At 49.4% G+C, this 27,919-nt stretch overlaps 1 protein-coding gene across 1 annotated transcript; it reads right to left on the reverse strand.

Annotated features, from left to right (window-relative positions):
* Window positions 1-6,285: 6,285 nt before the first annotated feature.
* NR2E1 (nuclear receptor subfamily 2 group E member 1) lies at window positions 6,286-27,523 on the reverse strand. Its single transcript, XM_032408125.1, is given in 10 exon segments — window positions 6,286-7,863; window positions 7,865-7,958; window positions 12,153-12,258; window positions 12,514-12,663; window positions 13,051-13,147; window positions 15,307-15,453; window positions 16,772-17,007; window positions 18,602-18,689; window positions 21,928-22,073; window positions 26,767-27,523. Coding segments are annotated over 10 exon segments (1,158 nt in total). The 5' UTR covers window positions 26,792-27,523; the 3' UTR covers window positions 6,286-7,794.
* Window positions 27,524-27,919: the final 396 nt, after the last annotated feature.

The raw sequence follows: 27,919 nt of genomic DNA on the forward strand, positions 1-27,919 counted from the left end.
CCTGGCGTCCCAAGCAGGGAGTGATTTAAATAGCCCTTTGGGTATTTTGCAGTCTCCCAGAGAGTGAGCCCTTCTCCCTGCTTTTCTCCCCAAGAAGGTGTCCCCATGTAATGGGGGCTAGTGCAGCAGAAATGTGCCAGAACTGGGGTCCTAAGGAACAGTGCCCTTGCCCCACTGGTCTCTGGAAAGGTCTCTGCTGAGGGGTTGCCCACCCGTAGGTATTTGCACCAAGCACTGCAGTAGCTCTACATCGTGGTCTGGGCTCCGGGTTTGTCAGAGACTGTGGTGGTTCCTGGAGGACAGGGCCCCCCTTCAGGTCTTGGTGGCTGCTGACTCCTGGACCTCTGCCAAGTTCTCCAGACAGTCCTAGACCCAGGGATCCACCCCGACCCTCCGCGGGCTGGTCTGTCACCTTGCCCTGCCATAGCCAGCCCCTACTTCTTGGGTCAGCTTCCACATAACAGGAAAACTGAGAGACACTGAAACCTTAGGACCTCGCTTTTCTTTCCACACGCTGGGCCAGGTTGCTATGGCCACCCCAAGACTATTGTGGAAGCAGCCTCAGAGTACTGTGGCCCACCAGAATCCAGGTGTGGAAGCAGGAAGCTCCTTCTTCCCCGGAAGCTATCCTAACTTCTCTATGTCCCTCCCCAACACCAAGTCAAAAGTCTGGAAGTTAGGACACAGACATGGGCCTGGTTCACTCTGTTTCACTCTCTGGTTTCCTTCTCCTCTCAGACTCAAGAAGTAGGAAGGAAGGAGCTTTTCTTTTACTTCCTCCCTTTACTTCAACCATCAAGCAGCAGCCCCATGGCTTCACTGTCATAAGCCAAAGCAGAATTTTCTCTATACTACAGAACTCGGTGAACTTGGTTCTCTAGCTTTTGCCTTTGAAAAAGGAAAGAATGGGGCCCCTGGGTGGCTCAGTTGGTTAAGTGTCTGACTCTTAATTTCGACTCAGGTCATGGTCTCAGGGTTGTGAGATCGAGCCCCACGTCCGGCTCTGCTGGGTGTGGAGCCTGCTTGGGACTCTCTCTCTCCCTCTGGCCCTCCCCACCCTGCTCACGTGTGCTCTCTCTCACTCTCAAAAAAAAAAAAAAAGAAGAAGAAGAAGAAAAGAGAAAGGAGAGAATGAAAGATTTGGGAAACTCAAAATAATAAGCCTGGTTTGTAATGTTATTGTATTGTTGTTTAAACTTATTTTTCAGATAAGAAGCAGAATCCTCCTCCTCCTCCCCCTCCTCCTCTCCTTTCATTCTTTTTATATCAAATCCCAGTATTTCTCTCAGCCAAATGGATATCTCAGCCAGACAAAGGCAAGGGTGAAATGCTCCGAAAGGTATGCAAACAACATATTAAATCATTTTCAAAATTATTCAAATGTACAGGTACATGGGGAGGAACCAGAAAAAATAGGCAAACATGGAAATAGTTGTGGGAGGGAGGTGCAATTTTTCCCCTCCAGATGTTCCTATGTTATTATCTAATAAAAGAAAGTCACTTTTAATGTTGTTATAATGTTTTATTTAAAATAAAAATAACTACCCTGTCACCTCTGGTCCACAATCCACCTCCTGTGTATGTGTGAGATAATGCACCAAGCACTCTGTGTGCTCGAAGCGGAATCAGCCAAGCCAACCCTCCCTGGAGCGGGGACACAGCTGCTGTCCCCGGGCCACTCTGATCACAGCCCCCTGCATGCAGGAGGAAGCCTGGAGGTACTCTGGGCTGGGGAAGGGGGCACAGGGCGTGCACTGCTCCCCGCTTAGCTGCTGTTTATGGGGTTCCGAAGGATCTCTGAACAAAGGGATTGGGGAAGAGGGCTCCTCCTTAGGCCTGACAGCCTCAACCCCCGCTTCTGAACTACAGATAATCTGGACCCACTGCCCTCGCCTGACACGACTCTGAGTTGCCCAGTGTCTAAAGAATCCATTGCTCTTTCCTATTCCTGAGTCCTGAAGAGGTCTTCCTTCCCCTTGCAGAGAGTGTGGGGTGGGCAAGGGGTAGCCTGAAGTGTTGGCAAGAACTGTTCGCCCTTTTGACGGTGAGGGCTGATGCAGCTGGGAGCTCGCTGGGCCCTGGGGGAGCAGGCCGCAAGGAGCCTGGGGAGTCAGTTCAACGGGGCACAGCCCCTCCCTGCACACCAGGCCCTCCCCTGCTTCAGCCTCCCCACAGCCCCTGGATGCTCTTCTCTGAATCACAGGCTGCTGCCAATTACAAAAGGACTCTTAACTCTGTTTCGCAACCCCTTGATTGATAGCACTGGTGAGTGAAATTATAAGCCTTAATGATCACGTTAATTTCTGGGGAAAGGGAAGCGGTCAGAAGAGGTTCTCAATCACAAGCGCCACAATCAGCTGGGTGAGTTCAATGACAGGCCGGAGCAGGGAAAGAGGAGGAAGAATTAACTTTTTTAAAGGTCATCAGAGAGTAGTGGGAGAGTAACCAGGCATCAGAGATTCGGGGCACAGACGATCCTGGAGCCTGGACGCGAACCCCCGACCCAGGGCTCCTGACTGAGGGCGGGCATCGGTGCTTCTCCTCCTTAGCCCTGCTCCCAGGCAGATGCCCCAGAGATTCTGCTGTCACCGTGCTTGGGATATGGCTCGGAGGCTGGCAGCTGTGACAGCCCCCCACATGATCCTCTGAGCAGCCAAGATGGAGAACGACTGGCCTAAATGAAAGGATCTGGGGGCAAGTAGTTAGGATTGAGCGCATTTGGGAATCCACTTAACCTGATTGGCTCTTGCCACCAAGGGGAGTTGCTTCTGCTGGTCTCCTGGCCCCGCCTGAAGACAAGAGTGAGAATAAGGCGACCTGGCTCTCCTGAGAATCAAACCTAGGACTTCGGCCTCCTCAAAGCATTGACCCTACTCACAGTTTCCCAGCAGAGCATTGCAATCCCGGGGTAGGTCAGGAAGCTGCGCAGTTGATGTGGCAACATCCTGGTTACCGTATTAGGGAGACTGCCCTCTGCATGTGGCCGGGGAGGCCAGCTCAGCAGCGGCAAGCTCTGATGGCCCTCCCGGACGGGCTCTGTGCTGGTCAGCTGTATTCGGAGCAAACAGCCACTTCGTGTTCCAAAACAGGCTTCACAAACCTAAAAAGATGATTTAAAAATACAGACTAAATAAAATAAATCATGCATCATTTGTGGTAAAGGCATTGAAGTTAATCAAAAAGAGTTATTGTTCTTCAATTTTTCCTAAGTGATTATAAAAAATGTTACTGTAGAATGAGTGGCTTGAGATTCTTAGAGCAGCGTTCTAGCCGCAGAAAGTGGCTGCCAAGCTGCTTCTACATTATCAGTTATCCAAAAAAAAAAAAAAATACATTATCATTTATCTACTTTCTCTCAACCTTCATCGTGACATGGATGCACTCAAACGTTCACAGGAGAGGCCTGGACGGAAAAATCGGGGGCAGCGGGCTCTAGGGTGGGCAGGCTGAGACCTACCCGGCCAGCCCGGGGAGCAGCACAGCAGAGGCGTGTCCCTGACAGAAACAGGCAGCCTCTGTATTTTTTAACAGCATCTGAAGTGTTCATCAAGCCCGTGTCTGATTAAGCACTTTTAAATTCTGAGCAATGAAATGGGCCCTCTCATCCCCTCTTGGCAGGAGTGCAAACTGATCCAACCATTTTGGAGAGCCATTTGGTTGTATGTATCAAAATTCAAAATGCATATAACCTTTGACCCAGAAATGCCACTTCTAAGAATTTTTTCCTACAGAAAGACCCCAAGTCCATGGGAGTGTACATGGAAAGATGGTTCTTTGCCGTTTGTTACAGTGAACAACAGCAAGTAACTTAAAGTCTATCAGTGAGGAATTAGTTGGATCAACTACAGTTAATCCATAAAATGGAATACTAGGCAGATGTTAAGAAGAATGAAGTAGAGCCACATGTACCCACAGAAGAGACAGCCATACACACAAAAATAATTTGCAGAAACGTAGAAGGTTTCCATTTTTCTAAGGATCATGGACAGCAACCACAGTGCACGTCTCTGGTCAAGGGGTTCAATTCCTGGGCTCCTAAATTGGACTAAAACCCCTAAACTACAAGTGAAATAATTTGGGAGCCTTAATTCAGCTCCTGAACTCACCTCCTGTTCTTTCTTTTCCCTAACATCAAAGGACAACTAAAAGTGATTCAAACGCAAAGGTAAGACTCCTCACCTAATTGTCACAGTATGTAAATAATACTTTTGAAAAACAATGCTCCCAGATTTAGAAAAACCATTTGTCAAAAGAGCACCAAAGACTAGTTTTTGGCTGCAGTAATCACTTGGCTAGGCCCACCTTCTCTTGTTTGTTTATTCAAATTGCATATATGGGAATGGTATAACTTGAATTCGTATATCCAAAGACTACTATGGCACAAGCCCCAGCCCCCCAACGCCAGCCATAGAGGGTATCTGCCTTAAAATCCATGCAAGCACAAAGGTTAGAGCACCCAAGCTGCAGCCAGCAGAGATCCCCAAATCCCAGAAGAGAGTGCTGCGGAGTTTTTAATCCTGGGCTTTTTCAAATGTTGAAAGCCAGCCTTGATTCATGCTTATCATGGCAGAGATGCCCCCGAACAGGCAGTTCCAATGGGAATCTCTTCTAGGACAGGTCACAGGAAACTTACTCCCTCTTAACTTTACTGAGACTATTTTCAATGGATTAAAATAGATTCTATGGGGCCGTCTGGGTGGCTCAGTTGTTACGCGTCTGCCTTCGGCTCAGGTCATGATCCCAGGGTCCTGGGATCGAGCCCCACATCGGGGTTCCTGCCCTGCCGGAGGCCTGCTTCTCCCTCTCCCACTCCCCCTGCTTGTGTTCCCTCTCTCGCTGTCTCTCTCTCTCTCTGCCAAATAAATAAATAAAATCTTTAAAAATAAATAAATAGATTCTATGATTGTGATAGATTTTATTATAGGTTGACAATACCCTTCCGTCCCTCTCCTCCATGAGAGGAGTACACTTCCCTGCCCCAGGGGAGGTTGGGTTTGGCCAGGCGTGTCTGGCTTTGGCCAGTGGAAAGTGACCAAATGTGACATGAGCAGCAGCTTCAAAAGTGTTTGTGTGGTTTGGCTCAGACCCTCGCACTTCTGCGCTCTGCCACGCAAAGAAGGAGCTTTCGGGAAGCCGCTAGTCCAGAGTGAGGAAACACCGGAACACGCTTGAACCCAAAATCCAGCCTGGAGCCAGGCCCAGCTGAGCCTCCAGGGACCCGCAGTGCCCAGAGGAGGAAATTCAAGTTCGCTGGTGTAAGCTTTGGGGGTTATTTAGCATCCTTGAAGCAGAACTTGACCAAGACGGGGAGGAATAGCCTTAGACCCTTTGCTCAGCTTTACCAAATCTTGTCATTGATCGCATATTTGTTTCCAGTTCTTTTTTTGTCTTATGAAATAAGCCATTTTAGCATCTTCTTGGTACCTTTCACTAATCCCATACGTTCCCAAAGGTAACCACTATTATGCAGTTAGTGTTTATCTTACTCATGTTTGTTTTAAATATTTGTGATATATTTATACCTCTATAAACATAATCTGGTCTTGTTTTATAAGCTGTAAAGCTTTACATAAACACGAAGCTCTATGCATCCTCTGTGATTCACTTCCCACCCACTCGCACACTGTATTTCACAACATGGACCCTTACACTGGCTCGAGTCTACTCGCTCTAACTGTTGGCTTTATGTATAATACTGTATATACCACAGGGTACCTATTCTCCACTGGTGGACATTTTCACTGTCAAACATGAACAGTGTTGCAAGGAACGTTCTTGCACACGTCTTTGAGTACCTTGCTTTTCTCTAAGCCTCACTTCTCCTCTGTGTGGATTCAGCAGAGGAGTGCCTGCCTGGTCGACCTTGCACACATGCAATCTCTAAGGTCAAATTAGCCAAGAGTTGCTAGGAGCTCTGCTCCGGACTCTTGCTGGAGCTGCTTCCCAGGGTGAACCCACGGCACCCCTGGCCTTGGGCACCTCTGATTTCCGCCACTGGCCTCTGGCAATGGGGCCGGTGCCCTGAGATTCACTGGGAACCTCTGAAAGCACTTTCTACTGCTCCTTCCACATCTTACTCACCAATGCAAATCCTCACACTTTATCTTTTTGATCATTAAATGATTTCAAGTTCCTGGTCAGGACTGAAATGGTGGCGAGAGAGTTAGAGGAGTGAGTGAATGAAGACTCTGTTAATTGGCGTCTTTCTTCTTCACACAGCAATTTTTCTAACAGATGCAATTACATTTGAGAACTGCAGAGAACGGAATCTTATGTTTTATTTCTTTATTCATCATTTTACAAATGGGATTCACTGTAAAAAGGAAATTGCCTTTGTGGTTCAGTTCTTCAGGCTGGAGTGCTCTGAGTTTCAGTTTCTACACCAGCTGACACGGCCACCTCGTAGCTGGCGAGGCAAGAGCCAGCCAGGGAGGGAGGCTAAGAAATCAGGTAGAGTTCCTTTAAATCCAATATATTTTTATTCTTTGTAAATACAATGAGTACAACCTTTTAACTTCACAAATCAGTTAATTCACTTTGTACAAGAAAAGTTTTACTCATCCTATGATAGTCCAAGTGCTGAATATTTTTCCTCAGTGCTAGTACCTAATAAATCAAAATGTGAAAAGTACAGCAGCTATTTTAAAATGGTTGTTTCTACATTTCCATAAGTATAGATTCATACCAAAGGAGCAGCTTATAGTGTAGGACGGAGTGTGTGTGTGTGTGTGTGTGTGTGCATGCGTGCATTCAAGGCTTTACTAGAAACCGGTTTTCTGAAAGGCATTGAAGAGTCTCAGGCTGTTAGCAATGGATCAATCAAGAAACCTTTTAGCCTTCATCTCCTTGTGGTTCCTTCTGACATCATGTCTCTGTTCATTTACTCTGGTGTGACTCGCTGAAACACGAGTTTGGACCCCCATCGCCTTTGGTTTCAGCACTTTGTTAACGGGACAGCGATCTGCCTCATCCTTCACCTCCACTTTATTTGGTTTTGCTGTTTTTATTCATCCTCCCTCAACTTGTGTTCTTTTAGTAAAGCTCTTCTATTTTTGAGATGTTATCCAACCTGAAGTCCTGGTGAGAATCTCATTTTCGTCCACCAGTTCCTTGGACAAGGTTGCCTGGCCTATAGTATTGAAGAGAAGGAGGAGGAGGAGGGGAAGAAGGAGAAGAACAAAAGAAAGAGAAAGGAGAGAAAACAGAGAAAAAGCAAGTCTCACGGCATAAGCTACCTTTCATTTACTAACTCAGTCCTGAAGGCCACTTCATGATGTATTACGATAGAAGAAAAACTTTTGATAAAACTTTTGCTTTAAAACCTAACCATTATTTTTTAAAATAAATTCTCCAACGTAAAATAGTTCTGAAGGCTGCCGTATGATGTTATACACAGAGCTCTATTTGGTTACCCAACTTCATATGCTAAAAAGGAAAAGAAAGTTCTACTGATGGTTCAGCTTTTGAGAGTTCAGCCCGATATTCCAGGGAGGAGGCAGGATGGCACGGCCCGCGGCAACCCCTGAATCGGGGGCCCCTTCCCAGGGCGTGGTGGCAGGGAGTTCTCTCTGTTCAGGTGGTCCTGTGATGCCCCCTCTCCTTCCCCACTGCCCCACCCTGGGGGAGGCAGCACGTCAAAGCAACTGGAACTGTTTTGTGTCCATTGGCATGTTTTTCTGAAGGCTACACATTCCCAGGTTTATGCTTCCTGAAGGGTTTGTTAGTTGAGGCTTGTTCTCCGTGGGTCGAAGTTCATCAGATACTGTCCCATCCTGAAAAGCGGGGACTCGGAGCTTAGATATCACTGGATTTGTACATATCTGAAAGCAGTCTTGTAATTGGCACGTTGCCGATGGTTTTTTTTGAAAAACACTTCTTCTATGGTTGATGGACTAATAGATCGTAAAGCTGGCAAAAGCAACAGGAGTTTTCCAAAGCGACAGGGTTGCGTGGGATATCTGGAAGAGGAGAAGCCACGAAAGCAAGGTAAGATCCATTACTCTTGTTAAGTCATAGCCCGTACTTGAAGGCACACCCTCTTCCCGGCTGGGCCTCTTTACTACCCCACCCGCCCTGCCACAGAGGCCCTCACACGCGCTTCTGGCCCTGCTCTGCAGGGTGAACAGTCGAGGCATGAAGAGCCTAAATGATGCTGCCAAAATCACGTGGTGACTGTCTCTACATTGGCAAAGGGCTTGCATTTTGTTTGGAGGAAAAGTAATTTTAATTTTTTTTAAAGATTTTATTTGTTTGAGAGAGAGAGAGGTGAGAGAGAGAGAGCACAAGCAGGGGGAGCTGCAGGCAGGGGGAGAAGCAGGCTCTCCGCTGAGCAGGGAGCCCGATGTGGGGGCTCCATCCCAGGACCCTGGGATCATGACCTGAGCCAAAGGCAGACGCTTAACCGACTGAGCCACCCAGGCACCCCGGAAAAATAATTTTAAGAAACATGGTACTAAGTTCGGGTCAGATAATACACTGAAGGCTGCCAGGGTAGGAAATCACCACGCTGCTGAGGATAAAGGTAGGGCTAACATCCACGTTTTCTGATTCGCAAGGCTCCTTCCTCAGGCTCGTTCCCTCAAATAAAATGGATTCCTTTTCTAAGCCATTCTCCAAATTATTATTCAGGCATTATACTTAGTCACTCTCAGGAATAATTCCGTCCTTATTACACTGCAAATTAAAGACTAAGTTCTGTTGGGTGCTAGTGCCATCCAGCTTTCATGTCAATGAAATTGGCATGTAATTAAAGATGTGAGAAATTGCTTAACAATTTCCTCTCCTGATGTCCAACATACGTCTGTGCTCAGATGGGCAAGTTCAATTTTCTGCTGCCCTGAGATGCTTGTAACCTCACTGTGGCCTGGATGCTCCCTCCATCAATTTTTTACAATCAGCTACCTATGTATTTCACAAGGAGGGCTCCTGCCTCTACAGCACACCACCCAGAAGACTGCGCTCCTGGAGCACCTGTCTGTAAGTAAGCCAGGTTTAACCCCTCCCTGGCCACAGCGTGCTAGAAACTAACAGACATCAAAACTCCTTCAGAGGAGTTAGGTAGCTGAACGCCGAGTTTAACTGACCAGTAACTTCACCCTGCAAATAGAATCCAGGGGAACCATTGTCACGGTTGTCTCTTGGCTTTGGGCACCTGGGAGTCCCTCTCTTCAACCTGATACTAGGCTGGTAAGTCTTTCTGGGCCTCTGAGGACCTCATTTGGCTCTTTTGCTGCCCTGCTTCATTACCACCCATGGACAAGGATCACCAGACCTTGTAATCCCAAGACCCACGTCTCCCTTCTACTTTACTCTCTTCAACAGCTCTGTTTCCCTTCCCAGGGTCAGGCCGAGGAGCAAGCACCCTGCAGTGGGTGGGAGGCTGTGGCTGCCTAGAGAGGCCTCCACTGTGTCTACACAACTCACCCAACATTCTGGAAGTTTCCCACAGTGAGGAAATACTGTGGGAAATAGTAACTTCCAGAAAGGATGGATTTTGGAGAAACCATAGACCATGAACTCTTGATTTTCTGCATGTAGATTATCCACTCACCTACTCACCCACTTCTTTTATTTCTTAGTTGGGAAGGGGCTGGTTAGTCAACAAGAATGAATTGTCTGTTCTTTGTGGAGTCCTGTACTACCTAGAAACAGTAACAGTGTGTCTGTGTGTGTGCGTGTGTGTGAGGCAGAGAGAGAGAGAGAGAGTCTAACTACTCAGTATTATTTTTTAGAATACCTATGTCCCGTGGGGCACCTGGGTGGCTCAGCCGTTAAGCGTCTGCCTTCAGCTCAGGTCATGATCCCAGGGTCCTGGGATCGAGCCCCGCATCGGGCTCCCTGCTCTGTGGGAAGCCTGCTTCTCTCTCTCTCGCTCCCCCTGCTTGTGTTCCCTCTCTCGCTGTGTCTCTCTCTGTCAAGTAAATAAATAAAATCTTTAAAAAAAAAAAAAGAATATCTATGTCCCTGATTTCATCCATTAGCATAAATAACTGGAAGTTTTCTTTTCAGGCATAAGTGTTCTGTGTCTGTCACAGATCCGTGTATTTGATCTTCAGTTATAATATACAGTTTGTGTGAGACGCCAATTCCTAGCTTTTTCCTTATGTCCTAGATAATTAGAGAAGTAGCCTACAGAGCTGAGTTTGCGATTTTAACAATTAATGCATAATTAGCTCAGTTTGCAATACTGACTTTTCATTTCAATTTCGGATCTTATTTATCTAGACAGGAAAGTGCTAGAGGAGAATGTTCTCTGATTGAAGGAGCTAAGAAATAAGGCATATGCCGTTTTGTCCTATGTACAACTCTAGGTATTAATATTAATTATAGGGGCACCTGGGTGGCTCAGTCAGTTGAGCGTCCAACTCTTGGTTTCAGCTCAGGCCATGATCTTGGGGTCTTGGGATGGAGAATGGAGACTGCTTGGGATTCTCTCTCTCCCTCTCTCTCTGCCCCTCCCCCCTTCTCTAAAAAAATTAAATTATAACTATAGCTCATATCATGAAATAAAAATTCCTTGTCAAAGCAAATGTGTTCCTTCAATGAATAACTTCCTTGTTTTGAGGCTGGGGAGAAGTAGTATACTTGCTATTTTCCTAAAATAGACTCCTGTTAATTTGTGGTTGAGCTCTCTCAGGTCACCCTAGAAGAAGTTTCTGGTGGGCCCTGCCCTCTCAGACTCCCCTTCCTGGACTCTGGCATCCCAGTGCCCCTACCACAGTCCCTGTGCCGGCTCTCCTCGCAGCCCTTCTCCCCTGCGGAAGGCCTGCCATTCAAGGATCGGCTCACATGTTATCTCCTCCATCACCCAGCCTTTCCAGACTTTCCCTCACCAACTAGAATTCATCTCTCCCACTCCCCACTTTGCTTTTTCTCTCTTCGCTGGTCTGAACTGAATGAACACTTCTGTCTACTTCATGCAGTGATAAGGGGGAAGTGTCTTGTTCTGTCTGGTGTCCCACAATTCTCACCAGGAGCCCTGCATGGAGCAAGTACTCAGCAAGGCTTGACTGAAGCAGTAAGTGGATATCGTATTCTTCTCAGTGTGATGTTCTTTATACCTTAATGACTTCAAATGTCAGAGTCAGTCATGATATACAAGTTAGTTTTTAGTGGGCAAAAAGTGCCCAAATTATGTACTGCTCCATTTTTATAATTTTGAGCAAATATTAAGTGCTTACTACACATTCTGAAATTTAACATGGGTTTAAAATTTTAAAACCATAGCACTTTAATTTGAAGGCCGTGTGCACAGGCCCTGTCACTCACTGCAGTTTCAGTGATATTCCATGGGCAGGGGACGGTTTTATTCATTAGTTTTCAAAAGAGGATTTACAACAGAAATAAGCAGATTCATAGCAGAAGCAGTATCACCCCCAGTGAATACGACTGACTTGGGATTTCTCCCACCCCTTAGGGGAGGAAGGCATGAACTGCCTCTAGCCACTCAATTTAGTTACTCCCAGCACAGTGTCTGTGGGTGATGTTGAGATGATGGAGGCAGGTTTCCATGGGCTTCCTTTCAAGGTCAATCTAAGAATAAACAATACTAAGCAACTCTGTTCTAACCTCAGATCTACTGCAACCCTAACTTGGGAAGCTAGCAGGGCTCCACTACTCTTTAAGAGCCTTGCTTTTTTTCATCTGAAAATGAGATCACAAAGTCTATACCTCTTGGTGGACTTGTCCATTGGTGGGCCAGGAGGAGCATTCCTGGAGCCCCAGGGGCTGAGCGTTTCTACAACGAGCCAAGAACAGCCCCTTCCAATGGGCTCTGCTTGGGCCAGAAGATGCCTGATGGATGCTATGACTCAAAATAACTCAATGGATACCAGTCACCAAAGCCAAACAGCAGTCACGATGGGGTTAAAGATGGCCTCTCAAGGATGATGCAAATGTGTCCACATGTTTTGATGGATCTGCTTGTTCAGCCAGGCCAGCCATATGGGGTCTGGCAATGCTTTCACTCGGATAATCTAATCTGATCTGCTCCTCTCACCCACCCTGTGAGATAAGTGAGATTCTAACTGTATTAACTGGTGGGCAACAGGATAATTAGTCACAGGGTTTGAACTGGCTTATTACTGCCTGCTCACACATTCACAATGGAAGCAATTTTTTTTAAGTACACAGTCAAGGCAAACAAGAGTCACCTGGTATGGATGTAGCTGTTGAGGGTTAGCTGGGCCTCATCTTGAAGGGCTGCGATGGCAGCAGCATTCCGGAAACTTCTCAGCTCAGAACCACTGTGTGTAGGAACTAGAAACGAAGACGGGGGAAACTATGATAAGCAGCACAGAAATGCAGATGGGAAGGTACCTCTCTGGAAATGGGATGGCCAGCAGGAGAACGGGTAGCGCCCCCACCATGGAAAACGGGGCCAGCCCCAGAGTATCAGCTCCCTTAAAAAACATCCCCTCTTTTTGCAATTATCGGTCTGGACTCTGAGGTGGCTGAGTGAGTGAGGTGGCAAAGCTGGGGAAGGAGAGGAGGTGCGGGTTTGCATGAGCTTACCAGCTTTGAAAGTGACGATGCATTTCAGACAGGCAAATTCAGTAGCATCTAACCGGAGTTGTCTAAATCGGGCCACCACCTCTTGTAAAGCTTGTATTTCAGATATGATCTTGTTCAGCTTCTGGGAATCTGTGTTGTCACCGTTCATGCCTAGAATAGAAATAGGGAATAAATGCTCTAATATGAGGGCATTTTCACGATTTAATATTGATTTTTGACAGAATTCTGCATATCAATATCTATTCAATTGTCACTCTAAGATATCTGATTCCCTGTAAACTGGCTATATTGTATGAAAGTTAATGTAAAATCTTCTCTTGGATGATGACAAACACAGTAATTTGCATTTAAATAACAATGCAAGCAGTCATGAATACAACAAAACAACATTATTTGCATTTAAATATAGATTTATAAGTGACAGGTATACTCTATTGTTCAGCAGGAATTTGTTATTCTTTACATGTTGTTCTTTTTTCAGTAATGTATTTTTATGGTAATTTCTACAACAAAGTCATTAAATTGTGCAATTCTTACCAGATACAGCCAGTAGAGTGTTAGCATCAACCGGAATGGCCCATTGTGCTATTCCTAGAACAAACAGTTCTCTCCAAGCATCTTCCAAAAGCATCAGCTGTCGTACAATAGATGTATAATATAATATAGTGTGTAATTTATAAATTTACAAACAATTTCAATATGTAAATTTCCATTATTTTAAAAAGTGCTTTAAATGCCTGTCTTGGTAATTTTTCCTCTGAATATTCCAGCTTTTCCTTTATTTTCCATATTTTCCTTTTTGAAAAGGTGCCTAGAGATAAGCACAGGCATCTGAGAGTCAGCCATTCCAATTCCCCAAACTTTGCTTCCTTTGAAAAGGGTTTACCCTTCTTGGCCTTGCATCTATTCATTCCCGACCACCTAGAAACTTCTCCAGAGACCCAGGCTCTATGAAATGCCACCAGCAGCTCAGCAGGCAGATCCCCTTCATATAAAATGCTGGTATTATCAGGGTTGAGGATTACAGACTAAGCGTGCAGATCTGGGCCCCCATCTTCCTAGAGGGTTGGGGGGCTGGGCTGGGAGAGAGAGAGAGAGAGAGAAAGAGAGATCACTAATTCCCAAGAGGCATGCAGGGAAATCAGGGTGTAATTATGTTAATCGGGTTTTGCTGAGTTTACCTCATCTCACTCCCTGATTTTTCTGAGACTCATAAGTGGACAGCATCAAGGTGCTTGTCATTTTCACTCTAATAAAATGTGCTACTGAATATTTAAAATGAAAATCTGGCTCCTTTTCCAAATTAATATACTGGATTCCACTTCATTGCAGTTTGCTTGTTGTTGAAGGGTTTCCACTGAAGGGCTAAGTGGCAGACAGTAAGTAAATTTTGTTTGTATTAAAGAGTATACAAATACCGGTTTTCAGAGAAAGTAGCCAGCACACACACTCGTGTGCGCGCGCACAAACACACACACACACACACACACACACACACACAGCAAATGGTTAGAGTCAACCAGCAAACCTGGTCAAAGATAGAACCTAACTATTTTGAAAAAAAGCTGTTTTTGAAAAATCTCTCAAAAACCAGTCAATTCTGGATGATTTATGTGAAGGTATTTCCTTTTGGGAGCTAAGAGCTGAATTGTGAAGGCTTGTAACCAAAATCACAATCAGACCAAAAAGGTTTAATTTTGAAAATGCTTTATTTTTAGTTTTATTGCATTAGGTACAGAAAATAATACTTCAAAATGCAAGGTAAACAATATCTAATTCTGATCATGTCTGAAAGTCCAGGCTATGGAAAAAAGAACATCCCATGCTAGAAGATTAAATGTTTTGAGCACATTGCTAGGTCTCTCTGTAGGAAACATACTTCAATATTAAAGGGCACCATTATGCTTTAATTAGGTATAAAATGAACTAAAGAAATAAGCCACTTGCTTTGAAAACTACTTATTAGCCTTTTGAGAAATTTGTCATTAATTTCCACGAATGTACTGGTAACGGCCAATGGTTATGAACACTTCATTTTCTTTCTTTCCCTTAAGATTAGAAAAATTCTGGCAGAGGCTATTTCTGAGATCCCTAACAACAAAATTTCTGGCCTTTGGTACGATGTAATTTTAAGCAGCATATACTTTTTCTCCCTCTGACTGTCATTTACAACCACAGAATTATGCACAATGCCCATTTGTTTACAAAATCTCTAAAAGTACTTCAAGAATTAAGGGAGATCCTAGCCTGGAGGAGGTGTGCAATGCACCCCATAACCGAACATGCTCATCAATTAGTGGTCAAGGTCGTGAGTATCACAATGGAAAATATAAAGCTGTGAACATAAAATAATGAGACTAGCTCTGAAAATCTTACAGGCGAATACTCTCATCACCTATTTCTCTCAGGTCCAATATTCTTAAGAAACATTGTTTTATTAACAATTTTAAATGTCATTAAGATTTTTTAAATTTGTGATTAAATTTGATGTTTCAATTAAACTTAAAAAAAAAGAGAGAGAGAATGTTCTTCTATATTTGTTTTTCAGAGACCAGATCCAACTTTCCTGAAATAACATAATTACCTTTCTTAGTAAGGATTCCATAGCTAGGTATTTTGAACCCATCATAGGAAGCTAATAAAAATTGTTTCCTCATTGCTGTTAAAAACGGATGCCTGGCCTTCAGGATTTATCCAGGTGACCTCCAGTTTCATAAGGCTGACCACTGTTGTTTTTTGGGTTTTTTTCCCCCAGGCCCCTTCCCCAAGAGCTCAGTGCCCTCTTGGTCATACCTGGTCCTGCAAAGATAGCGTGGAGAAAGCTGGTACACTCTTAGCCCACTTGATGCTCATAAACAGAAGCCTGGCGGCTGATTCACACACGGACTCTGTGGCCACTTCATACAGATACATTGGGGTCCCATTCACTTCATGGGGGTACTGAGCAGGGAAGAAAGAGAAACACCAGGGAGTGAGGAAACCACAGCTTTGCAGGAAGAGCCAAACTTTTAATTTCCTAATTAGAATAGGGAAGGAGATAGGCATTTGGATGTTCTGCTTAAACATGCAGTTGCCACTGGTAGACAAAAAACAAACATCTATATCTATAGAATTTGAGAAATAATAACCACTGGGAAAGGCCCATTTCCAGTCTTTGGGGGCCTGTTCCTTCCAGAGGGGCATCTGGCTTTTCTATCCCCTGCAGCAAATTTTCCTCCGACTGAGCCAAGTGCCAGGCCTGTCTCCCAATTTAGACAAGAGCTGCTTGCATTTGTGTAAATAAAAATAGATGTGAAAAAAGTATAAATTAATAGGCATCCCAAACACAAATATGCATATGAGTATTTTTAGAAAGGATTAGTATATTATGGAAATATTTCAATTAGACATCTTAATCATTCACAGAGCATTCCCATTCATAACTGACAACATATTCATAACACTACTTTCCCAAGCTTATTATACACATCAGGGGTAAGAAAGCAATATTAAATATTGTGCTTGTGCGTGTGCCCAGGTGTTTGGCTTCCCTGCAGCTTGGGGCTGCAGCTGGCCCTCCCCTTCGTGGCCCGGAGTGGGTGCTTTGGGTAGGTCCCAGCTGGAAGCCTGGAAGGTAGTCCCTAGGTGGCAGCCTTTTGAAGTGGTTCAGGCTGTGGCCCTGCTCAATAGAGACTCAATCCTGGTATAAATACATGCACCTCAGAAGGCAGTGAAGGGAGAGCGGAAGACCAAGCCAGCTTCCTCAAACTGTCCTAACAGGACACCTGTTGTTGCTGCATTAGGGACCCACAGCCTTGCCCCAGAAAAACAGATCCCTGCGATCTGCCGCACAGGGACTCTTCGCTGCTGGCTGCAGCCAACTCCTTTCTCCCAAAAACAGAAGTGCTCTTCTGGTCTCCGGAAATACCGAGGTTGCCCCTCAGTTCAGCCGGGACTCCACACCAGGGCATTGTTTAAAGGTGCGAATTCCTGGGCCCCACCTCACACTTGCTGAAAGGGACTCTATGGGGGATGGGCCAGGGAGTCCACACTGTAGCCAGCTCAGAGAGTGACTCTACTGTCCACTAAAATTTGAACACTCCTGGCTTAACAGGGGAGAGTGGGCGGCCGACAACTCCCTGCAGAGCCCGACCCCGAGCACCACGCGAGGTCGCTCTGTCTTTGGCTTAACCCCATCCTAGCTCCGGAGAGATGGGAGCCCCCCGCCCCCGCCCTCAGTTGGCCACCAGACTCCCTAGAGTCCAGCAAGGGCACGGACCTTGGGCGTGGGCTGAGCCAGGCTCACGAGAGTCTGCCGCTCCGGGGTGGCGGACACGGCGGCCAGCTCCAAGCCATGGGGCTCGAGCTGCGTGACTGCGGTGAAGAACGCCGGCGCTGGCAGCGCGGCCGACGGGAAGTGCGCAGCCGCCCCGTTCTCTTCCTTATGTCCACGGAAGTAGAGGGCCACCTGCTTGCGAATGGTGGACGTCCGAGGCCCCCGCTCGTGCTGCACGGCTGCAGAGACAGACAGATGGACGAATGCCCAGGATCAGAGACTCGACAACACTTAGCCGCTGCCGAGCTCCCGGACCAAACGCCCCGTCTGGGCAGGCAAGGTCACTCAGAGGTGAAGAGAGGGAGGGGCAGGGATGGGCGGGCGGAGGACGCTCTGCGATCTCACTCTTACACTGCAGGCATGAGAGAGCTGAGGCTGAGAAGGGGAGATTGACCCCAAGTGTCACGATAATGGCCAAGCCTCCAGCAAGACTAGGTGTGTTCTCTCGTGCGTTCAGGGCTCTTCCCCACCCAAGAGAGGTCGCGGAGAAACCAGAGACCCTGGAGTGGGGGGGAGGAGAGTAGTTGGGTATCCTTGTCCCCGACAAAGGGGAAAGGGAGCACTGTGCCCAGCCAGGCACTGCGTCCCTACATAGACTTTTCCCGCTCAGCCCAACCACGGCTCCCCCCACCTCCACCCCCGCGGAAAGGGTGTTTGGCCTCCGAGGGCCTCCGGAGAAAAGGACCCTAGCCGGTGACACACTGGGGGATGGAACGAGGGAGAGCCCGTCTTGGAGTGTGCTGGAGGAAGGCAGGGGAGATGTGACAATTACCGCCAACAGTTTAAACAAACAAATTAATTCAGGGCAATCTTCTGCTCGCAGAGCTTGACAACTTGTCAATACACAAGTTCAACAGGTTGGACGTTCCCTCCTGCTTCCTGCGCGGCTAAAGAAGGAGCTCTCCCCAATGGGCGCTGTGCCTCCTGGAGCTGCCACCCGGCCCGGACCGTGGCCAAGGCAAACCGTCTCAGCATCCTGTCCTGAGGCCCCATTCCTCCCTCCCGGCCATGACCCCGGCCCCCGGCCTCCGGCCAGGCCTGGGGCGCCCTCACCAGGCCACCACTGGGCACGCACTCAGCCTGCGCTCTCCGCCCGAGAAGCATCTGATGCCCTAGTTCTTGCTGCGCGAGTTTAACAGCCTTCTGAAAGTCGTGTGTCCGAGGCACCCACAGACGTCACCCTGCCTCTCCATCCCCTTTTTGTAGAACCGAGAGAAAAAGCCCAGATCGCCACAGTGGCTGTTCTGGTTTGGAAATCTTGATGAATTAACAAACACGGGCTCGAAATTCCGCGTGTTTGTGTCTCTGCCCTTCCTCCTCCAACACAGTCTCCCAGTCCCCACAGTCTCCAACCTCGGAGACTATCCAGACTGCGAGATCCTGCGGAAGGCTAACAGGCTTAGAGGTGGCCACAAAAGAGCTGCAAGGAGAGGTGAGAAGAGGTATTAGGACGTGAAGCAGGAAATACTGCGCACGTGTGTGCCCAGCAGAGTGGGGTCCCGAGAGCGCTATCTTCATGGGGGTGGTTGTGGGGCACAAGTTTCCTATGTGCGTGTGGGCCATACCTCCAGAGTTCAGTGGGGGGGGGGTGGGGGTGGGGGCTCATGCAGAGAGACGGAAGGATAAGACTGAAAGTCCAAGGCCAATTCCCAGCATCTGGAAAGAAGTGCTCCAGAGATGATTTACATGCATTGGAGTGCCATGTATTTTCTGTACATATAATTTACTTACTAGTCAACCAACATTAGAGAAATAAAAAGCTGTACTGATTACCATCTTTGTTCATGTTGACTTCCAAACACTTCTTCAGCCGACACGCCCTGCACTGGTTTCTGTGCGTCTTGTCCACCGGGCAGCCTCCCTGGAACAGAGCGCAGGCGGTCAGCGGGCCCCAGGGCCTTTAGACTGGAGACGCGAAGCCGGCGCCGGGTCGGGGGAAACATGGAGGCGGGAATGGACCCCGCCACCGATCTCAGAGCTGCAAGCCTGGGTCCGCGAAACTTGGAGGCCTTGGGCACGAGCAGGGCTAGGTTGGGAGAGGGCCAGGATTCCCCGGGGCTCCTTCAAAAGGAACAGCCCCTGACCCTGTGAAAGTGGATAAGGAGGAAAAGTCCTTCGCCATGCAGGTGAAGGGTCAACGCGCCTGGTTTGCCTGACTCTGCCGTGTTGGGAGGAGAAGCTCTGGAGGGGAGCTTCCTCCAGGCTCGGAGGTCGTGGAACAGGGGCGAGACTTTTCAGGACCGAAGACAGCGACCTGGCCCCAGGGGAGGAGGCTTCGGAGCTCAGTTGGGAGCGGGCTTGTCAGCCAGGATCCCCACCACGCCCCCCTCCTGCCAACTATTCTTTCTGCCTTCAGGTCTCGAATCTACTTCTTTCTGTCACTTGGGGGGCGGGCATTTATTTGTCGGATACATATTTCCCATTTATTCTTCACTCTCTTGTTTCCTCACTCCTGGGGTTGTACTTGAAGCCACCCTTATAACTAGCATGTTAAAGATGTCTTAAAGACTGGCCTTAGCCCAGATTCATGGAAACACAGCCATTCCTGGAAGGTGAGGCAGAAGCCAGAGTGGTTAGCAGGGCAAGGCCTACAGAGGTGAGGATAGGAAGGGAAGAGCCCAAGGCCTGGGCAAAATCTAGAAATGCCCATTATGTAAATATGACCAGGAAGATAATGTGATGGACTGTCTCACAGAATGATAATATGGACTGAGAATATTGGCATGATAACTAGAAAAGAAGAGCTAATTACTGCCTTAGAAATATTTGAGATGCACGAGAAAAAATGTTCTACCTAATGCAATTTTCTGGAAAAATATTGGCTATTAGAAGAAGAAATTTACAGAGAAAATTTCTTATGGAATTCATTCAGTGTTAGGTGTTATTCCTGAAGGAACATATACATAGATACATAAAGAGTCATATCTACATATGCATTTTATACACCAAAAATATATAAGAAGTTTCGTGCTCTCCTATATTTATATGACTTGCAACTGTTACAAGTACTGTAGGGATAAAGAGAATAAAATAAATGTATTTTTATTTTCCTTCATAATCTAAAAAATTCATATACTGTGAATTTGGGGTAGGCACATTTTCTGAAACAGCCTTTAAGAAAAGATTACACACTTGAATACATTTTTTAAATGAGATCCCACCCTTCTGATTTAAAATATGTTGAGGTATTTAAAATAAAGGCAGGGCAGAGGTTTGTAACAATTTCTATATGTCCTCATTACTGTTAATAATAAATTGGAATATTGTTTATCTAGAAATAATTTTTGCTTTCTAAGTGAATTCTTCAGGGCATCTTTGCTGGCCAGTGTAATAGCTCAATGTAAAGAGGGTTAAAGAACTTGTTATTAAATGCAATCATATGTCTATCTTCATATGTTATCTTCCTTGTATTCTGATAAACAAGCTAATGCAAAATGGAAGCCTTCACTTGTTCTTAAGAGTGTCTTCAAATCAGATCACATGTATATAAATATCTGAAGCTTGAGAGAAAGATGAGTGCTTGAGCTCAGCCCATTTATTCTCTTTGCAAGGAGAGGACACCAAGCCTGATGAGTCTATTATCAGTCCTTTACAAGGACTTGGACTGACATCAATATGTTCGAATTGATAGCCAACCCCTTTGAAAATATCAAGCATCACATCTGAGATTTTGATTCCCTAATTCTGTGCATTGCATAAAATTAAAAGGTAATTTAAGTAGAAGCCTGCTCAAATCTGATGACCCACAGTAATACTCCATTCCTGCGGGGCTATAGGGATACAGTCCTGCATGTGTATGATGTGATGTGTCCATATGGTGATCTAGAAACTGATACAGAGCTGTGTACCCAATTAAACGGGTACCAGGGCTGGAGTTCAAAATAACTTATCCAAATGTAAGTATCTTCTTATTTTTGTTGATAATCCAAATCTATTGGAAATTGATATGAGCAGACATAGCTTTAGAAAAAGAATAATTCGCTAGCTCCAGACAATATGTGTGTGTGTGTGTATATATATGTATATCATATATAAATATTAATTAATGAAGATGTTTTACCATTTTGGTTACCAAGGGATGACTTCTGACTAACACACTCTCCAGGGTCTTCTTGGGAGTCAAGGTGGTAGCTCTGTGCTGAGAGTCTGTGTGCCTGGCCTAGGAAAAGGCAGTGTGGAACCAAAAGACTGATCTCCCTAAAATGATCCTATTACTGAGCTGGAAACTGAGTCAGGGGGTCCTCCTTTTTCTTTCTGGAAGCTTTGGCTCACTCTCAGCCCATGCTCTAACTCCCTTGTCTTTTTGAGACCGTTCTGCCTGCTCAAGACCAAAACACAACCAACCAGGCACATCTTCTAAACAGAGAAAGAAAAGATATGGGAGCCTTGGAGAGGATCCCAGTCACCCCTTCCTTGAGAGCCTTCTCTTCTTGCCCACTCTGCCCTTTCCTGACAAGGCCTAGCTAAAGTCTCATGGGTGCCAAAGCCCCACTGCTCACTTCCAGTGCAGTCCTGCTTCTCCGAAGTTGAAAGGACAAAGCCCTTCACACAGCAAGTCCTGTGTTCCAGATGGCCACACTCACCTCGGGTGGCAGCCTTGCCTGGGATGCCCTGTGCTTTTTACTTCCGCCACGGCAGGCAGGGGTCAGCGCACTGAGCTGGGGCTGCTGCTAGGAATGGGGGAGCGGGGGTGGGGTGCGGGCAACGCAACACAGCCTTCCCTCCAGCTTGCAACGTGTGGTTTAGACTCTAAAGTTCCTTAGGCCCCCTGGGCTGGCTCTAAAGCGGCTGGGTGAGGGCCATACCCAGTGTCAAAGTCTGGGAGAGAATTACAAAAAGCGGGGTGGGGGGTGTGTGTGCAGGGAGGAGCCCGGATTTCAGATTTCCCCCGGCACACTCCTGTATCTTCCCTTACCTCTTCCCGCCTTTCCCACGCGGAAGGGCCTCTGAGAGCTGAGGCGGGAAGGAGGGGAGAGGAAGGGAGAGGTCAGGGCTCGGTCTCTCCTCAGCAGCTTGGAAACTCGGAGGAGGCCTGGGCACAAACAAAGGAGGGGGAGGCGGCGGAGGGGAGCCGGGCAGCGCAGCCCTGGCCGAGGTACCTGGTTTCCAGATTTGCAGACATACGTCCTATTCCTTCGGATACTCCGTTTGAAAAACCCCGAGCAGCCGTCGCAGGCGTAGACCCCGTAGTGTTTCCCCGAGCTGCGGTCGCCACACACTTTACAGGGGATATCTAAAATACGGCCTGCAATGGCAGGAAAGACAGGCAGGGGGGGGAAGGGAAGAGAGGGAGAGGAGGGCGGAGAAGAGGGAGGCAAGGGGGAGCGGGAGAGAGAGATGCTAAGCAATCTGACCTCTGAAGGGATTAGCACCGAAGCTGCGGTAAAAGCAAATAATGAAGTGATTTTATAGCCAAACTTTTTTTCCTTGAGCAAGTGTCAGTTTCCTACAATGAGCATTATTCATGCACCGCTACATGTATTTGGGTCTCTTCTAATCGCCGAGACCCATTTTGGAATAAAAGATTACAGCAGGCCGGGGCGGCAGCACGGCCCGCCGCTGCCTTTCTGCTCCGCGGAAAGTTTGGCCGCCTCCCTCCCCCGCTCTCGCATTTAACAGAGAAAGTTGTTAGCGCGCGAGGAGACAAACTTGAAATGTAAAAGGGGAAAGAAGAAAAACAAACACGGCTGGAACCGGGGATGGCAGCTGGAAGGCAATCGAGTTTTCTCTGAGCTGCCGGGCGGTTGTTATTATTAGGATTATTATTGTAATGCTAATACCAGGATTATTAATGATAATAAGGGTAGTGGTAATTGCCCAACTTTCGCTTTACCTATTTTAAAAAATGCTTAGTGGATCGCTTTTGAGAAATTATTTCTTTTAGGAAAAAAAAACATTTTCCCCCCAAAGTAACTAGCACCGGGCTGGGCAAAGGAGAGAGCGGCGCGTGCGCGGTTCCTTCGCAGGTTAGCGCGGGACAGCCACCCGGCCCTTCTCCCTCCAGTCCCCAAGTTCTTCCTGAGAGACCTACCTCCTCACACTAGATCGCGGGTCGGGTGGGTCCCTTCCTGCCTGTTTTTCCTCCGCTGTGGGAGGCTGATATTTTAAAGGAGCTAGCTGGTTTCCCTAGACTGCCCTCCACCCCTATTGGCCTCGACAGTCGCCTGGCCTTAGAGAACTTTTCTTGGAATCCCCTCAAGCCTGGGTGGCTTCGGACCTCCGAGGAACGTTAGGGAGAGGGTGGTATTCCAAAATTCAGGAGGGAGGGAACTCTTTTCTCTAAGGTTCAAGAGTCCAACCAGCCTGAAGCGATAGGGACTTAGAAATCTTTCCTCTCGCAAACAAAGTATTAAAAGTGGCCACACTTTGATAATAGTAATGATGGTAGTAATAATTAACTTCTTTACATTAAATTTTCCCGTTGCGACTCCACCCAAGGCCTCCAGTCTGGGCCCGCGAGCCCTCCGCCTCGGTGAAACTGGACTGTTGCTGCCCGGACCACTCAGGTTGGGGAGCGCTATCAGGCTGGGGTGCAGGGAGGCGAGTCAGAACCACCCGGCCAGGGGAATAGAGGAGGCCAGGGCGCCACGTGGGGAGGGCCCCGAGGTCTCAGAAGTGGAAACTTGCTCGTGGATTCCGAGGCGTCCTGGCGGGCGCGAATCCTTGAGCAAGGCCCTGGACGAGCTGCTGGGGGCCGGGAAGGAGGGGGGCGTGGAGAGCCCAGCGGCCTGGGTGGGGGTGGGGGTTCGGTAACGACCAAGCTCGGCCGGGGTAATTACAACCCCGCCATAGCACCTGCCTATAGAGCCACCAGTGACCCGTCAAAAAGAGTAGCATGGGAATTCAGACGGCGACAAAGGCCGGTGGGGGAGGCGCGCGGCGCGCCGACCACCGCCTCGGCGCCCCCTTTCCTGCACGGTGGGAGGAAAGGTTATGCTGGGGGGGGGGGGGAGGAAGCGGCTGGAGAGAGCCAGGCGAAGCCACAGCGGGGCTTGTCCCTCACCCCTTTGGGCCTGTCGCTGCACCCATGGGAACTCACAGGCGCCCAGCAGCCGGGGACTTGAGCGCTGCTGCATCGCACTCACGCTGCAAACAGTAAACTTGGTTTCCTTATTTTGCAACCATCCTTCCCAGCATGACACGCGCCCTCTGGCTGAGCTGGGGTCCATGTTTGGGATTCAACAATCCTGTCGCCCCAGCTGTCCTCTTCCCGGTGGCACTTTTGATGATGCCAAGATGAGGGCGCAGAAGCAGCAGTTGTGGTGTTTCTCCCTCACCCCGCCCTTCCCAACCAGACAGGAGGACAGGGACACAGCACATCTCTGGAGCACCCCATGGGGCGCAGGGAGGACCGGTGAGGGGTGGGTGACCCCTCTCCAGCTGGGGGCGGGGGTCCGGGCTCCTCGACAGTCGCCCGCGGGCTGCCACAGCTGCGGGTGGGTCCTGCCTCGGCGCAGACATCCGGGCCTCGGCTCCCGGGGCAGATTAGAGGCCGGCCGACTCGCCTGGGGCGGGGCACAGGAGGGAGGGACGCGAAAATTCCGGGGCAGAGCGGGTCTGCGCCTCAGACTCCGCCACCCAGCCACGTTAAGGTGACTTGGGGTCACGAGACAAGCTGGTTGACCCCGTTGCAAAGCTCCTCTCATTTAGCAAACCGAGCGAGCTCCGACGTGAGGCAAGCGGGAGTTTCCTGAGGCTGGAAAACCGTTCTTAACTTCCCTCGCCAGGGGGTCCCCTCGGGGCTTTTTGTGTGTCATAATTGCCTAAAGATATATGGCAGCTTCGATTACTGTAATTACCATCAGAGGCTGTTGAAAGAAGTTAGTCTGGGCTGCAGGGGTGACTGGCCGGGGTCTTGTTACCACCCAGGCGGGGCTCCCGGGTGACATCGCTCTGCCCTCCAGCTGTGCGAAACCGAGCGAGGCGGGGGCTGCAGACCTCGCCGCCCGGCTCGGTCCTGACCTCGCCCGCTGCGCGCCGACCTCCTCGCCGCCCGGGGCCCGAGGGCCGCAGTTTTCGGCCCGGCTGCCGCCACCTGTCTGGAGAAGGCCGGGATGCAGCGGCGCCGCGGGCGGGGGCTGCCTTTCTGCGGGCCTGAGGCACTTCCCCGGCGGCGGCCGAACCTGCCGCGGGTCTCAGGCTTCCGCGGCCAAACTCAGGCTCTTGGGAAGTTGGAGAGCTCCCAAGTTTCCCCAGCATGTCACTCAGCCTTTTTTTTTTCCCTGAGTCCGGACGGTTCGCCTGAGTCCCAGTCCACCAGACGCGGGTGCGGCCCCCAGCGAAGCGAGCTGCGCGCCTGTCCCTTCCCTCTATTCCGAGGCCTCGTCTTTTCAAGCTCCCCCAACACACACCAACCCCGGCGACTCCACACCGCAAGTGGACGAACAAGTCCGAGGCTCCTTACTTCTAGGGAAGAAGGCGAGGGCCTGTCACAGGGCGAGGTAGCAAGGAGGCCTGCCGAAGCCTGCGGGCTCTGGTTTTTGCAATAAAGGCTCGGAATGCAGCAGAAAAGGTTTCCTTCTGCGCCTCTAGGAAGGACCTCCCACGCCAGACATGGGCCACAAAAAGCGAGCCCACCTCGCTTCCCCGAGTCGAGAGCAGCCAGGGCCAGCGTAGGCCCGAGGCTAACTGGAAACGCCAGGCCTCCGCAAGGCTCCGCTCGGATTTGGGCGTCTGCAAAGTTTCCTTCTCTCTTCCCCCTGCCCTAGTTTAAATATTTCTCCTTTTCTCTTTTTGTTCACGTTCACTTTACTTGAATTTTTAAAATGGTAACACCCAAACCAAAGCAAACGTTTAAATTGCTTCCCACTTAAGTGGGACTTCATCATCAGTCCTCAGAAGTATCTTGGATTCTCCCAACTTTCAAAGACTCAGGACAACGAGGGCGAGTGAGGGGAGGGGGCGTTTGAGGAAAGCACGGAGCGCCCAAAATGCTATGGGGGAAGGCAACAAGGGCGGTTTGAGAACTCCAGGACGTGGGGACTGCGACAGGGGCCACCCCCAGCCTTGGGCCCCGGAAAAGGCAGCTCCTGGCTACCGGAAGGCGGGAACTGCCATGCCCCGGGGAGATCCGAGCCTTGCGACAACGCCCGCCCTACGCGGGCTCGGGCCTCCACATTCTCGGGTTCCGCAGGCACTGGGCCCGAAGATGCCCTCGCACACACACTTAGCCCCCCACTCTGGCGTCTAGGGGCAGTTAGACATCAGCCGCGGCTCGGCATCCTGAAGGGAAGCCCCCAGCTAGGCAAGTTTGAGGAAGGAGAGGAGCGCGCGAAGGGAACAGGCCGCACACTCCTGCCTCCGCCGAGCTCCCGCTCGAAAAATCCTTGGGATTAGGGATTTGGTCCCCTCTTTGCTACAGCGGTTCGCCATACTTTAAATTCCCCAGTTATGACCTACGCGGATTTAGGATTAAGGAAAATGTGACTTTTAAATTGTTTCTGCTTCCCAGTTTGCAGGATTATTTGAAATAGCTAGAAACGGGGTGCAAAGCATTCCATTCAAATCCGCTTTGCGCAGAGTTGCTTTTGCGCGCTGGAGCTCGGAGTTTAGAGCGAGCGTGTTATTGTGCTGCCGCCTGGAGCTGCGGCCTAGTTCCCGCCCCCGTCGCCCCCCCCCCCCCCCCGCACCTGGCGGCCAAGCGGAGACAACTCGCGGGACTGGTGGGCAGCATGGGTCTCAACCTTCCCACCATACCAGGGCGGGCGGGGGGGGGGGCAGGGGGAATCAAGCAATCCAGAGGTAACGAAATTCTTCTTCCCTCACCACGAAACATCCCGACTCACGGTCTATGAGGAGCTGGGTCAAAGCGCACTCGCCGCCGGAGTCCCTTTCCCGGGCTCGGAGCTGCCGCGCTCTGGGCAGGACCTCCCTCGCCTCCCCTCCCGCCCACCCCAGGCTGCGCTCCTGAGCCCCGCGGCGGCCCCAAAGGTACCCACTTGTTGATCCGGCCGGCTTGCTCATGCTGGCTGTCCCGGGCCGGAGCGGTTGGTGGGCGCTGCCCGAGTCCCGGCCGGCAGCGCCCGCCTCGCCGCCGGGCGCCGCCGCTCTCCAGCCGCCCTCCAGCCTGCAGGCTCCCGGGCCGGGCAGGTGGGTGTCGGTTGCGCGCTGCGCTGCTCCCCGGGCGCTCAGAATTCGTTCCACGGTGGGAATTTAAGCATCCTCAAGTTTCTCCCCGGCTCTTGCAAAACCGCTGCTGCTGGGAATGTTGCTTGGTACCGACACACGCATGGACAGACAAACGGAGAGAGGACAGGCGGATCGAAGAAGAAGGGAAGAGGACAGCAAGAGGGGAATAGTGAAGGACAGAGATGGAGACACGAAAATGGTCTTCCTACGGAGCAAAAAGGACAAAATCCCTCTCTTTCCCCATTCCTGTCTCTCAGTCTTCAATTTCTCCTTCTACGTTAGGCATGCGGAGTGTGGCCAGATCTCTACAGACCGCTGCTCTTTTAAGGAAAGAGGGAAAACACAACTGCGGTCTCAGGCAGATGGGCTCCGCGCTGCCCAAACCTGAGAGCGGAGTGGGAAACTAGATTGCCGGGAAGTCTTCCGAGGGAACAGGCGGCCAGGTCCCAGTTTCCGGGGAAAGCCGCGCACAGAGCGGCAAAGGGTCCCCGAAGTTCATTACCCCGTGACTTTGTGCTTGTCGCTGCGGGCTGGGTCCCCAGTAATATCTCCAGAAGCGCTCTGACAGGCAGCCGCGGGGAGGGGAATAGGGCGTCCCTGGCCCACTTAGCTTTTCCCCCAACTCCTGGCGGGGTCTGACGTCAGCCATGTGCGGGGAGGGGATGGGAAGAGGGAGGGGGTTAAATGCTAATGATATTAATGAACCTCCAAGCGGCTCCGAAAGAAAATGCAGGCGCTGCCGGAGCTGACGACTTAGAGTGTGAATATGGGAGTGTGGATCTGTGCGTGCGTGATGGTGAGGACGGTGCTGCTCTTGTAATAAAAATGAATTATTATATTTCATGGCAAGGAGGAAGGGGAGGGGAGATGGAGCATTCTCAAAACGCTCTCCCCCTTTTCTCCAGAGCGCCAGACAGATTCGTGGAAGAAACTGGGTGGCTGTGTGTTTGTGTGTGATTGTGC

Source organism: Phoca vitulina, unplaced genomic scaffold, assembly GCF_004348235.1.
Source record: "Phoca vitulina isolate PV1807 unplaced genomic scaffold, GSC_HSeal_1.0 scaffold9, whole genome shotgun sequence".
In the NCBI taxonomy this organism is placed as follows: Eukaryota; Metazoa; Chordata; class Mammalia; order Carnivora; family Phocidae; genus Phoca; species Phoca vitulina.